The sequence below is a fragment of the Geotrypetes seraphini genome, chromosome 5 (genome assembly GCF_902459505.1).
Source record: "Geotrypetes seraphini chromosome 5, aGeoSer1.1, whole genome shotgun sequence".
In the NCBI taxonomy this organism is placed as follows: domain Eukaryota; kingdom Metazoa; phylum Chordata; class Amphibia; order Gymnophiona; family Dermophiidae; genus Geotrypetes; species Geotrypetes seraphini.
Window position 1 is genome coordinate 4856132 of NC_047088.1, and position 14563 is coordinate 4870694.

General features: G+C 38.1%; 1 protein-coding gene across 1 annotated transcript in view; it reads left to right on the top strand.

Annotated features, from left to right (window-relative positions):
* Positions 1-14563, top strand: part of TEX11 (testis expressed 11) — a 575855-nt gene that overhangs the window by 301225 nt on the left and 260067 nt on the right. Inside the window, exon 20 of the mRNA XM_033944972.1 lies at positions 4460-4513. Coding sequence (XP_033800863.1) covers positions 4460-4513 — 54 coding nt within the window. The remainder of the gene's footprint in view (positions 1-4459; positions 4514-14563) is intronic.

The window sequence follows — 14563 nt, forward strand, 5'->3', positions numbered from 1 at the left end:
TATCCACTTCTGGTCTCAAATCTACATCGATCCGAGTCCATCTCAGTGCAATTGCGGCTTTCCATCAGTCTATTGAAGGGAAACCCCTCTCTGCTCATCCGGTGGTTTCCAGATTCATGAAAGGACTTTTCAATCTCAAACCTCCTCTCAAACCGCCTCCTGTGGTTTGGGACCTCAATGTTGTTCTTGCTCAATTGATGAAGGCTCCTTTTGAACCAATGTCTACGGCTCATCTGAAGTATCTCACTTGGAAAGTGATGTTTCTCATTGCCCTCACTTCTGCTCGAAGAGTCAGTGAACTGCAAGCTTTAGATGCTGATCCACCTTTCACTGTCTTCGATCATGACAAGGTGGTCCTCCATACTCATCCTAAATTTCTTCTTAAGGTGGATTTGGAATTTCATCTCAACCAATCCATTACTCTTCCAGTGTTTTTTCCAAAGCCTCATTCTCATCCTGGAGAATCAGCTCTTCATACTCTGGACTGTAAACGTGCTTTGGCCTTTTGTTTGTAACGCACCAAACCTCACAGAACTGCTCCTCAACTTTTTGTCTCCTTCGATCCAAACAAGTTGGGATATTCTATCTCTAAGCGTACCATCTCCAACTGGATGGCTGCTTATATTTCCTTCTGCTATGCCCAGGCTGGATTACAACTACAGGGTAGAGTCACAGGCCATAAAGTCAGAGCAATGGCATCTTCAGTAGCTTTCCTCAGATCTACACCTATTGAGGAAATTTGCAAGGCTGCTACTTTGTCCTCGGTTCATACCTTCACTTCTCACTATTGTCTAGATGTTTTCTCCAGATGGGATAGCCAGTTTGGCCAGACAGTATTACATAATTTATTCTCCTAAATTGCCAACACTCCCACCATCCCATTCTGGTTAGCTTGGAGGTTACCCATGTGAGAGAATAGGCTGCCTGCTTGTCCTGGGATAAAGTACAGTTACTTACCGTAGCAGGTGTTATCCAGGAACAGCAGGCAGCTATTCTCACAACCCACCCATCTCCTCTGGTTGGCTTCTCTGCTAGCTATCTGAACTGAGGAGACGCGCCCTGTGCTGGGCGGGAAGGCACTCGCACATGCGCGGTGCGGCTGACTCGAAACTTCTAGTTTCTTCAAGCAAGTCTGCTTGCGAGGCTTCCGCATCAAGGCTCCGTCGGTGACGTTACCCATATGTGAGAATAGCTGCCTGCTGTCCCTGGATAACACCTGTTACGGTAAGTAATTGTGCTTTTTTGTACACCACTTAATACTTTGTTGTCAATAGCAGTTTATCATATTAATAGTCCCGTTCCAAATAAAAACTGAGATGTCCAGATTGGGATGGCTCAAGTTCTGCTAGTATTTTAGATCAGGATCTACCACCATAGAGCCTGTTATACAATACATGGTGAAATGGGTGTTTATGTATCAGTCATGCGCAGTACCACAAAAAACAGGGAGGAATGGAGGGAAGTACAGTCAAACCTCGGTTTACAAGTACTGCGGTTTACAAGTGTTTTGCAAGACGAGCAATACATTTTGTAAAACCTGCGACTTGTAAACCGAGCTTGACTCGCTATACGAGCGTGTCCCTTAGTAAGGGTGTCCAACCTGCTGCCCAGTATGGCCCGTTCGAGGGCAATGCGTTTGTTCCCTCTGCTGCCCTGGAAGATTGCCTTCTTGCCGGCTCCCTCCTCCTTGCTGTGGTGTTCACTCGGGGCAGCGGGCGGCAGCTCGTGCATGCCTCCTGAAGCTAGCCCAGAGATGCATGTAGGATCTCTAGCAGGGTGAATTTATGAGGGTGGGTCATTAGAGTGGGCAGATTTGATGGGCTGTGGCCCTTTTCTGCTGTCATTTTCTATGTTTCTATCCCCATGTATCTCCCCTTTATGTCTCTGTCCCTATGCCCACATGCACATAATACTCTCCCCCATGTATCTCTCTTTTATGTCTCTGTCTCTATGACCCATGCACATAATTTCCCCTGTTTCTGTTACCTTCCTAAGTCCAGATTTCCCCTCTCTTCCTCTTCCACACCAATGTGTCTCTCTCCTCTCCAACCCCATCTAGCTTCTTTCCCTCTTTCTCCCTCCTCTTCCAGCATCTGGCTCATCTGCCTGTCCTCTCCTTTCTCTTTCTTGCTGTGTCTTCATCCACTTGGCCCAGCATCTCTTTCCCTTTCACTCCCTCCTTCCTACTGTCAGGGAAAACGCATGGGTACGGATTGCGCGGTCCACCATCTCCCTCCCTTCCCCTCAACTTATGTGGCAAATTTAATTGTTCTTCTCCCAGCAGCACACTTTCAACAAGTCGCACACAGCTGCTTTAGTTGAATCTTCTCCTCTGACACAACTTCCTGTTTCCGGTTGTGTCAGAGGAGAAGATTCAACAAAAGCAGCCGTGCCCACGCGCGATTTATTGAAAGCATGCTGCTAGGAGAAGAACAATTAAATTTGGCACATAAGGTGAGGGGGGGACATGGCGATCGGGCAGGAAGGGTCTCCTGGACTGCGCGATCCGTGACCACACTTGTTCCCTTCACTGCAGAGACAAGACCATTCACTGCTCCATGGGTCGTGAATGGCCTTGTCCCCGTCCCAGCGGTGACTATTTTTTCACTCCCCATTTTGGTGGGTTACCTGCAGCTCCCTGCTAGCCGCGGGTATCAGCCACCGTGTCATTCTCTAATGCCTAACACATGGATAGTGCTTCTAAAATAAGCACCTTAGTATCTTAGTTTATATGTATTTATGATAATGTGTGAGGGCGGATCTGGAGCCAAGACAAACTAGAGCCACACAAGGATTTAGGTTAAAAAAATGCTATTTATTATTAGGTTCGTATAGGGGTCCTCTTCCATTGTCAGCTGGGGAGACAGAAAATAAGGCAATAATCTTAGTTAGACATAACGAGGATCTCCAATGGCCTGTTCTTGCAGGGTCATAGTGCATATTACTGTCTCAGCATAGCAGCACATTTTACTTGTCTTTGGCTTAGTTCTCCAGAATTTCCAATGTATTCTCTAGTAGTTACTTGGTTCAAAATCCAAAGCTGCAGGTCCCAAGTTGAACTTAGCCTACTTGACTGTAGCAGTTGCAGTTCATAGTATTATATGAATTACTAGTCTTTAAGCCTGTTACATTAACGGATGCTAGAATAGATGTCTGTTTGTCTTTCTTTCTTTCTTTCTGTCTCTCTACCTCCTGCTATATTTCTCTCTCCCTGGCCCCCTTTGTCTGTCTTTCTGTCCCTCTTCCTGCCCCTGTGTCTTTCTTCCTTTCTGTCTCCCTCCCTCCCGCTGTCTGTCTTTCTTTCTATCTATATCTCTCTCCCTGCTCCCTATGTAACATTCTTCCCCCTCCATTTCCCTGTGCAGCAGCATTTCTCCCACCCCACTTTCTTGTGCAGCAGCAGCATTCCCTCCCCCTCCATTTTCCTGTGCAGCAGCTGCAGCAGCATTCTGTCCCCCTCCATTTCCCTGTGCAGTAGCATTTCCCTCCCCCCACTCCACTTCCCTGTGCAGCAGCAACAGCATTTCCCTTCCCCCCACTTACCATGTGCAGCAGCCGCAGCAGCATTCCCTCCCCCTCCATTTCCCTGTGCAGCAGCATTTCCCTCCCCTGACCCTACTTCCCTGTGCAGCAACAGCAGCAGTATTTCCCTCCCCGTCCACTTATCTGAGCATCAGCAGCAGCAGTATTTACTTTCCCCTCCAGGTCCCTGTGCAGCAGCAGCAGCATTTCCCCCAACCCCCCTTCCCTTCCGGTCTGGCCTACCATCGCACTCACTGTGGTCAAAGAGATCTCCCTCCTCCAGATTAGACACACTGATTGGCTGCTTCATCAAAACTGTTCGTTGCCGCAATGCTTCATTCACTGAAAGAGAGGGCACAGCAGGAAAAATGGCACTACCGGTAGAAGTTTATTTTTAAGTTTAAAGATGCCGCCACGGCTCCTCTCAGGATCTTTGCCTGCGTCGGAAGCCTTCTCCGACGCAGGTGCGGCTTGTGAGAGGAGCCGCCGCAGCACCTTTAATCTTAAAAATAAACTTCCACCGGTAGTGCCATTTTTCCTGGATGGAGGTCTAGAGCGCCAATTCTGTGCACGTGACCGCCACCATCACTCCCAATGACCTCCTCGCGGTCCAATGCGGGCAGCCATAGCGATGTTTCTCTGGCAGTGGGTGGGTGAGTGAGGGCGGGAGGGGGGAGTCGCACGTGTTTTCTGCCTCTGTCAACCAGCCACTGCCATAGCCAAGCGCGCATGCGCACTCCTACCTGCGGGAACCTACAGCTCACGGAAAACAGAAGCACGCAGGTAAGAGTGCGCATGCGTGCTTAGAGTTTTATTATATTAGCTTTAGTTGAGACAGAAAATGAAGATAGCACTGCATTGGATAAAAGGAAGATCTGAGACATTGAGCTTCATGAGAGAATTTTAAAACATCTTCATTATTTTCTGGCCTATGTAGGTGCTTGATCCGTCTCATTGTCTCAGAATTTGGGAAAGTAGCTGAAGAGAAGAGGTCAGTAATATCTTTGGCACTATACAAAGCTTTCAACCATTATTCACAGTTCTCTGTCACCATGGATGTTTCTGCTACTAGTAGACCTCTGTGGCTCTATTCAGAGTTCTCTTCAACCATTCACAGTTATATGATGACTTGCTCATTTATCATCCACCATCTATCAGCATACATACTTCTCTGCCATCAGCTTGTATTGTGTTGCATCATGCAAATCAGTATAAAACAGTAGGAGTGACTTCTGCTTGTTCAGATTAGCAAGTGGCTGTGAGATATTTTTCTTTCTTGACTAGACACTGTATTTTCTTCTAGTGCAATAGGAACATCAGTCTTGAACAATTGGGTTTTGCCCTCCTTAACTGCGAGCTGTAAAAAGAGTTTTATTTACATTTTCTTCTCTACCTCATAGTTGTATAGTATATGACGGCAGATAAAGATCCAAATGGTCTATCCAGTTTGCCAAACTATACATGCTCTACAAATTAATCATTTAATTTAAATGATCATTTTTCTTAGATATTTCTGGGCCAGAAACCCAGAGCTCTGCCCAGTAGTGTGCAGGTAGTCTATTGGAATCTCCATCAAAGCTCACTCCAGCCATTCTTAAACATCCCAGCCATTGAAGCCCTCCCCAGCCTGTCCTCAACTAAATGTCCATATACAGGACACAGACTGTGCAGGTCTGCCCAGTACTGTACTTAGTTCCTTCAATACATATTATCCCAGGACAATCAGGCAGCCTATTCTCACATATGGGTGACGTCAACGACGGAGCCCGGATGCAGAAGCCTCGCAAGCAGACTTGCCTGTAGAAACTAGAAGTTTTGAGTCAACCGCACCGCGTATGCGCGAGTGCCTTCCCACCCAGCGCAGGGCGCGTCTCCTCAGTTCTCAGTTTTCTTTGGAGCCGAGAAGTCCGTCTTTGACTCTGCATTTAACTTTTTTTTTTCGTGCCTTCAATCACCGTGGTTTGTATTTATTTTCTTCACGAATCGTTGTGTTCTTTTATTTCTTTTATTTTCTCGTTTAAAAAAATATATATTTTATTTCTTCTGTTCGACTGCCGGGGCAGGCCACTTGGCCGCAGCCTGTGGGCTTCGACTTTGCGGCAGCTATATTTACTCCTATGTCCAGGCCAGTAATGGGCTTCAAGAAGTGTAGCCAGTGCCAGCGTGCGATTTCTCTCACGGACCCACACCGTTGGTGCCTCAAGTGCCTTGGGCCGGACCATCAACCGAAGTCGTGCAAGCACTGTGCTACTCTTCAACCTTGAGCCCTTAAATGTCGTCGGATTTTAGTGGAGAAGCTTTTCAGGATGTATTCTTCAACCACTCCCTTGACTTCGAAGGCGACCTCGGGCCCATCTTCAACCGAAGATCCTCCTTCTTCCATGTCTCCGACCTCGAGCCTCATCAGACCTTCCTCGTTTGCAGCGGCTCTTGCTTCGAATACACCTGCTGTATCTTCCCCTGCATCCTCAGGTCAGATAGCTCAGCAGAAGGTCCCAGCGGTGGTTATCAAGGTTGCTAAGACTTCCTTTTTTTTTTTTTTAATTTTTATTTATAGAATTTTCATTCTTTCAATACATGAATCACATATTATACAATGTATAATAAAATATAAGTGTATGTACAAATTCATATCATAAATATTCATCCCTTTCCCCTATTAATTGTTTTTCCATTTTTTTTTTTCATATTAATATCTATATTTCCCACCCTAACCCTATATTACTATTATCAATGTGTTAAGATATCTGATCTCTAGAATAATTAGTCAATGGATCCCATATTTTCTTAAAATTTTTAATATTTCCTTGTTGTAAAGCCAAAATTTTCTCCATTTTGTAAATGTGACATACCGAGTTCCACCAGAATGTATAATTTAGTTTGGTAAAATCTTTCCAATTTTGTGTGATTTGCTGCATGGCAACTCCTGTCAATATTAAAAGTAATTTATTATTATTTGCTGATATTGGACTCTGTGTTCTCATTGCAGTACCGAATAATATGGTATCATATGAGAGTCCTACGTGATTTTCTAGTAATATATTTATTTGGGGCCAAATTAAATTCCAAAAAGCTTTTATACAGGGACAAAAAAAAATTAAATGATCCAATGTCCCTACTTCTATTTTACAATGCCAACATCTATTAGATCTAGTATTATCTATCTTTTGCAAGCGCGTCGGGGTCCATAACAAGTTTATCAAGTTTCAAGTTTATCAAGTTTATTAACACAATTTGATTAATCGCCTATTATAATCACTAAGCGATGTACATAGCAAAAAATATATCATATAAAAAGGGGTTAACATTTTAACAAAAGAACATTTAACTTGAACAGACATACAGTTGGGAAGGAAAAGATAAAAGTTACAATTTTTGTTTGGGGTAGAATAAGGAAATAACAATAGGTAAAGGGGAGTAATAACCTCAGCAATTTTAAATTTATTATATTTTAAACATTAAAAGCATCTCTGAATAAATAAGATTTTAAAAGTTTTTTAAATATTAAAATATCTGTTTCATTACGAATGTATTGGGGAATGGCGTTCCACCATAATGGACCAGTCACCGAAAAAATGTCGGCCCTTCTTGTACCGATGATTTTTAGGGAAGGTACTGAAAGAAGATTCTGGTTGGAAGAGCGAAGTGAACGTTGTGTATTATAAGGTATCAAGAGTCTAGAAATGAATTGAGGTTCGCTGCTTGCTAAAGTTTTAAAGATGAGTATAATTATTTTAAATGTGATTCTATGGCTAATAGGTAACCAATGAGAGTCTATAAACAACGGAGAAACATGATCATATTTCTTTGCATTGTAGATTAATTTTATTGCAGTATTTTGAATCAATTGTAATCTCCTTTTTTCTTTTAATGATATGTTAAGAAAGAGAGAATTGCAGTAATCGAGTTTCGATATTACTAATGAATGAATTAGTATTGTGATAGATTTAGGGGTCAGAAATTTGGATATTGATCTAATACGGCGTAATTTATAAAAACAGTTTTTAACCGTAAGAGAAATATGATCGTGGTAAGTGAATTTTTCGTCAATTAGTACACCAAGAATCTTAACTGATGGAACTAAATTAAGTGTGATGTTATTAAGAATGAATGGGATTGACAAAGTTATATCATTCCTCCAAGTAAATAATACGGCTTTCGTCTTCTTTATATTAAGTGCCAATTTGTTTGTGTTAAGCCAAGAATGAATTATTTGACTCATAGATGCTGACTTTGTTAATCTTAATCTCCAGGACCAGAATTTTGGCCATTGAGATGCAGAAATTGTCTGTCCAATCTCAATGCTCCAAATATCCCTAAGTCCAGTTTTCTTTTTTTTATTTAGAAATCCATTTATTAATTTATACCATTTTGCGGCTTGGTGACCCAAGAAATCCGTCTGGAAACATAAAACTTGCAAACTATATTGAGTATTGAGAACTTTCCATTCAGGGAACCCTACCTGAATGGCTTGCTTCAATTGCATCCATTTAAAAAATTGTGTTTTATTTAGTCTAAATTTATTTTGCAATTGTGAAAAACTAAGCAAGGAACCTTCTGATATGACGTCATTTAATGTTCTTATTCCTGCAATTATCCATTGTTTCCAGACAATTTTAAATCCGCCAATTCTGATCCTGGAGTTTACCCATATTGATTGATTTAGAGATTTAGCAATTGGTTCTGGTGTCAGATTATTTATGTATCTTAATGTTTTCCAAGTATCTAATAAGATTCTGTGTTCTTTGTATCTTATAGGCATTGATATAGAAATTAAATGTTCTGGATTCAAAGGGAACAGGAGTCGCCATTCTAAATACAGCCAATCTGGTACATTTTCTAAGAGATCTGGGAGGATCCAATACATACCCTGTCTTAAAATATAGGCTTGATGATACCTATAAAAATTTGGAAAATTTACCCCCCCTTCCATAATTGGTCTTTGTAATGATACTAAAGCGATTCTTGGTCTTTTCCCACACCAAACAAATTTTGTAAGAATATTATTAAGTTTTTTATAAAATGACCCCTGAAAAAATATTGGAATCATACTCATTTGGTAACAAACCACAGGCAATATCATCATTTTAATTGTTTGAATTCTTCCCCACCAAGAAAGATGTAATGGATTCCATTGCTCACACATTTCTGTTATTTTTTTCAATAAAAGTTTTTCATTCTCTTTGACTGTGTCTTCAATTGTATTTTTGATCATAATTCCTAAGTATTTTATTCCATCCTCTTTCCAAATAAATGAATATGGATCAAATAATCCTTTGGTACAATGAACATTAATTGGGAGGATTTCAGATTTATTCCAATTAATTTTATATCCAGAAAATGTACCGTATTTTTCTATTAAATTAAGTATACATGGAATAGTAATTTCCGGTTCTCTTAAATATAATAATATATCATCTGCATATGCAGATAATTTAAATTCAAAACTGGTAAATGAGATTCCCTTTATTTCCCTAGTTTTGTTTATTGCAATTAATAAAGGTTCTAGGACAACATCAAAAAGTAATGGAGACAAAGGGCATCCTTGTCTAACTCCCCTATGCAAGTTGAATCTAGTTGATAAATTATTGTTAATATATAATCTTGCTCCAGGAGAGCTATACAATGTCTGAATCATTTTAATAAAACCGGATCCTATACCAAACCAATGTAAAGCTTGATATATAAAATTCCATTCCACTCTATCAAAAGCTTTTTCTGCATCTAAAGAAATTAAAAAAGCTGGATCATTTATATTTTTTGCTAAATTTAATGAGTGGAATGCAAGTCTAGTATTGTCTGATGAATGTCTTTTAGCAATAAATCCTGTTTGATGTACATCAATAATGAAAGGAAGAGCTTTTGCCAATCTTAATGCTAATACTTTAGCCATTAATTTATTATCCACATTTAATAATGAAATAGGCCTGTAATTTGAAACCAGAGTAGGATCTTTGTTTGGTTTTGGTAAGACTATAATTATCGATTCTGCCATAGTACCAGATATATTTTCATTCTTTATTTGATATTGAAACAAATTTAACAGATATGGTAATATGATATTTTGGAAATATTTTATAAAATTCAACAGTATAACCATCTCCACCTGGAGCGGATCCAACTCTAAGAGACTTCAATGCTGTTTCTATTTCTTTTAAAGATATAGGTTCTTCTAAACTTCCTTTTATATGATCCGGAATATTCGGTCCAATAAAAGAATTTAAGAAAGTTAATCCGTCTTGTTCTTTATTTTTATAAGAATTAGAAGTGTATAATTCTTTGTAAAAATCAAGAAATTGTGTTATAATATCTTTTGTGTTGGTATGTGTGTTACCTTGTATATCTTTAATTGCAATAATCTTAGATTTTCTTTTCTTTGCTTTAAGAAAATTTGCTAATAATTTTCCTGCTTTATTTGAATTGCCATAATATTGTACTTGTTTATTGAAAATATCTTTCCTCACAATTTGAGAAGAAATCTCATTATATTTAACTTTTACTTTTAACAACTCTTGTAATGTTTTGTTTTCCCATTTTGTAATTAATTTATTTTCTAAAATTTTTATTTGTTTTTCCATATCTTCATATTGTTTTTTAAGTTGTTTTTTAATAAAAGCTGAATATGAAATTATATTTCCTCTCATTGTTGCTTTAAAAGCATCCCATAAAATTTCTATATTAATGTCATCAGAAGTATTAAGTTGAAAGAATTCTTGCATTTTTGCTTTAAGATCTTCTAAGAATTTCGAATCTGCTAATAAATCATTATTAAATCTCCATATTGAATTAAATTTATCATTATTGTAATTCTGAAGGTTAATCCACACACCAGCATGGTCTGAAATTATAATGGGATCAATTACTGCTTTTGATACATGCTGCGCTATGTTATTATTTACAAATATATAATCAATTCTTGAAAAAGATTTATGGACTTGAGAACAAAAAGAATATTCCCGATCATTAAAATGAAGGATACGCCATATATCTATTAAATTACAAGATTGTATTAAATTATCTAGTCCTAAAGATTTTATGATTTTACTTGGTTTTTTGTCTATAATTGGATCCATTACAGCATTGAAATCTCCAGCTACTACTAAATTAGAAGCAGCCAGTGGTAATAATAATTGTTGAATTTGATTGAAAAACTCCTTTTGATTTGAATTAGGAGCATAAAGATTAAATAAATCAAGGGTTGTACTTCCCAAATCCATTTTAATATGTACCCATCTTCCTGAAGGATCAAAATTTATTAATTTAAAGTTTGCAGTGCATTTCTTATTTATCAGGATCGCTACCCCAGCCTTTTTTCCTAAAGCAGGTGAATAGAAACATTTTGATATCCAACCCCCTGTTAACTTCTTAGATTCATTATCTGAGAGATGAGTCTCTTGTATAAAATATATATCGGCGTTTTGCTTATGGAGAAATCCTAATAATTTGTTTCTTTTGATAGGATGATTTAAACCATTGACATTAATTGTATATATTTTAATATCCATTTAAAATTTTAGAACTATTTTGATTTGAATGTAATATAAGTTTTACGATCAGATATCCATACATTGTAACAATATAATTTCCCATTCCCATTTCCCCTCTCCTCCCATCCCACCCTCCCTCCTCCCTAATTAATAGCAGTGCACACTTGGCAACACACATATTAGATCGGTATCAAAAAACACTCCCTGAAAGTCCAAATCTGTTAAGATTCACAAAAAAGTCATATAAATTATAGTAGTTTTAAAAATAATTATTATCTTCCTTGACATTTCATATTTCTATAAATCCGGTTGAGATTTTATGTTAATATAGACTTTAAATTAATTTATTATCCTATTATTCAATACACCCTTATTTTAATCTAAATCTAATAAATCATATAGTATAGATTATATTTTAAGTTCCCTTCTATGGTTCCTGTATATCAAATTATATGTTCCATTACTATTTTTGACCTTAATTTAAGTCTTATGTAAATATATTTAATTTTATAAATTTAAAAATATCACATTGTATAATCATATTATACTTATATATATTAAAATGAAATAATCTTTCATTATGTCAAACCCATTCATATACTGTTTTCTATAATATTAATCTTTAAAAACATGAAAAGATTAAAAGATATAAAGGTATAGGCTAAGTATGCGACAAAAAAAAAAAAAAAAAATTATATTCCAGAGCTCCCCCCCTTCAAACGCAGAAGTCTCTTTTATTCTTATATCGTGCTCTTTATTTACTAATATTTAATGTTCAGTACTTCCTTCTTCTTAGAAAATCATTCCTTCTTCTTTCACCGCCTCTTTGTATTTTTATATCCAGTTCAATATTCTTATCACATTTTGTTGTATTCCAGATGATTTCTGTTTTTCATCGTCGTTCAATTTTAAGATATAAGTTGGTCTTTATTTCTGTTCCATTCATATTTTATTTTAATAGTTTATTATACACCGAAGTAATTCTTTAATATCCATTCGAGAAATAACACCTCCTATTTATAATTCCTCTTTCCGGTTTCGTGAAGTCTTCTTATTCGCAGATTCTTTCGCATTGATGTCTGGGATTTGTAGTATTTGTAGTATTAAAGAATAGTAAAGATGTTGAAATACTAATTATCTTTTCAATTTGCTTGAGGGGTTAAATTATTCACATGCATATAGTTCAAATAGTCTTACTGCTATTTTAAAGGAAGGAAGCTCCATCCTACAATCAATTCGCATACAGTTTTTCCTAATATTAAAAAATTATAATTGAGATCAATAGAATTCAGCTGATACCTTAACTGTTTCATTCCATTATGGAATACTTAGCCAGACCATATCATTAGCATAAAGATCGTTGAAGTGTAATTTTGAATAAGGTTAAAAACATTCTAAATCGTTACTATGGGTAAACAATATTATTTTAATAAGTGTATTTCATAAAATAAAATAAAAGTTTTCCCAGTTAACATAATATAACTATAATAAAGAGAAATTAAGGTGACATTGGTAATTCTTGGCTTTGTATAAATTTTTGTAACTCTTCTGCATTGTCAAAAGTTAAAGTTTTATCTGCAATAGTTACTTTCATATTAGCCGGGTATACTATACCAAACTTTGCTCCCATTTCTCTTAATTGTGGTCTCAAGTCCAGGAGCTTTTTTCTTTTGATCGCCGTACTTTTTGCAAAGTCTGGAACAAAATGAATGCGGGCATCTTGAAATTGTAATCCTTTATTTTGTTTTGCAAGTTGAAAAATTTCTATAACCTGCTGGTGGCGCAACAGTTTAAAGATCAGTGGCCTCGGTCCTTGATACCTTCCTGATCTTTTTGTAGGCACTCTATGTGCTCTTTCAATCTCTATGGGGTACTTGGTTTTTAGAGGAAGTAGTTTAGGTAGTAAATTTTCTATAAATGCCACCGGATTTCCTTTCTCTGCTCCTTCCGGGAGACCAATCAGACGAATATTACTCCTTCTTTCACGATTCGATTGATCCTCCAACTCTTTAGTAAGCAAATCAATTTTCTTTTTTTCATTTATGTTGTTAGAAATTTCTTTTTCAGCTGTTATTAATCTTTCTTCCATGTCATTGCACTTTAACTCCATTAAATCCATTTTTTTATTTAACGTGGATACATCTTCAGTTTAATTGTTAACTTTTTTAGTAAGAAGTAAAAGCATTTCTTTGATTTCTTTCAATTCTTTCATTACTTCTGGATCTCCTGTTTTTGATCCTATTTCTTGTTCAGGCTTTGCTCTCTTGCTGCTTCCCGAGACTGCAAAATCATTTTTATTTTGTTTTCCTGAAGCCATCGCGTATTTTTCTTTATTTATCATTAAATAATTCTTAAATCTCCACTTTTAGTAACTTTTTTTATTCTTTCAAGGACTTTTTTCAGGGAGCTCTTCTGTTAGCCGACCTTCCTCATGCGTGTCCAAGCCACGCCCCTTTGCTAAGACTTCCAAAAAGAAAATTAAGAAAAATGCGGCACTCCACTGGTCACTTCCGACGTTTCTGAGGGAGTACCATTTACCACCACCTTCTGAAGTCTACCACTGAGCCAGTCTTTATCCCATGCAGTCAATGTTTCTCCTAGTCCCATTGTATTCATTTTGTTCAATAACCTACGGTGTGGGACACTATCAAAGGCTTTACTGAAGTCTAAATACACTATATCCAGGGACTCTCCCCTATCTAGTTGTTTTGTTACCCAGTCAAAGAAGCTTACATAGAAACATAGAAAATGACGGCAGATAAGGGCCATAGCCTATTAGGTCTGCCCACTCTACTGACCCACCCCCCAAGTCTACGATCCTAGGGATCCCACTCCTGGTGACAGGTTCCCTTGGCTTAACCCTCTAAGGGATCCCACATGGGCATCCCATTTGCTCTTAAATTCTTGCACGCTGTTTGCCTCGATCACCTGCACCAGGAGCTCGTTCCAAGGATCAACCACTCTCTCGGTGAAGAAATATTTCCTGGTGCCGCCATGAAATTTCCCGCCCCTGAGTTTGAGTGGATGCCCTCTTGTGGCTGAGGGTCCTTTGAGAAAGAGAATCTCTTCTTCCCTCTCAATACGGCCCGTAATATACTTAAACGTCTCGATCATGTCTCCTCTCTCCCTACGTTCCTCGAGTGAGTACAGCCGCACATTTTTCAGTCTTTCCTCGTACGATAGATCCCTGAGCCCCGAGACCATCCTGGTAGCCATCCGTTGCGTCGACTCTACTCTCAGCACATCTTTTCGGTAGTGAGGCTTCCAGAATTGCACACAATATTCCAAATGAGGTCTCACCATGGTTCTGCATAATGGCATTATGACTTCAGGCTTCCGGCTGACGAAACTCCTGCGGATGCAACCTAACAACTGTCTTGCCTTAGATGAAGCCTGCTCCACATGATCAGCAGTTTTCATGTCTGCGCTGATGATCACTCCCAAGTCTCGTTCTGTTGAAGTTCTAGCTAAGGTCTCACCATTCAAGGTGTAAGTTCTGCACGGATTTCTGCTGCCGAGGTGTATGATCTTGCATTTCTTAGCGTTGAAGCCCA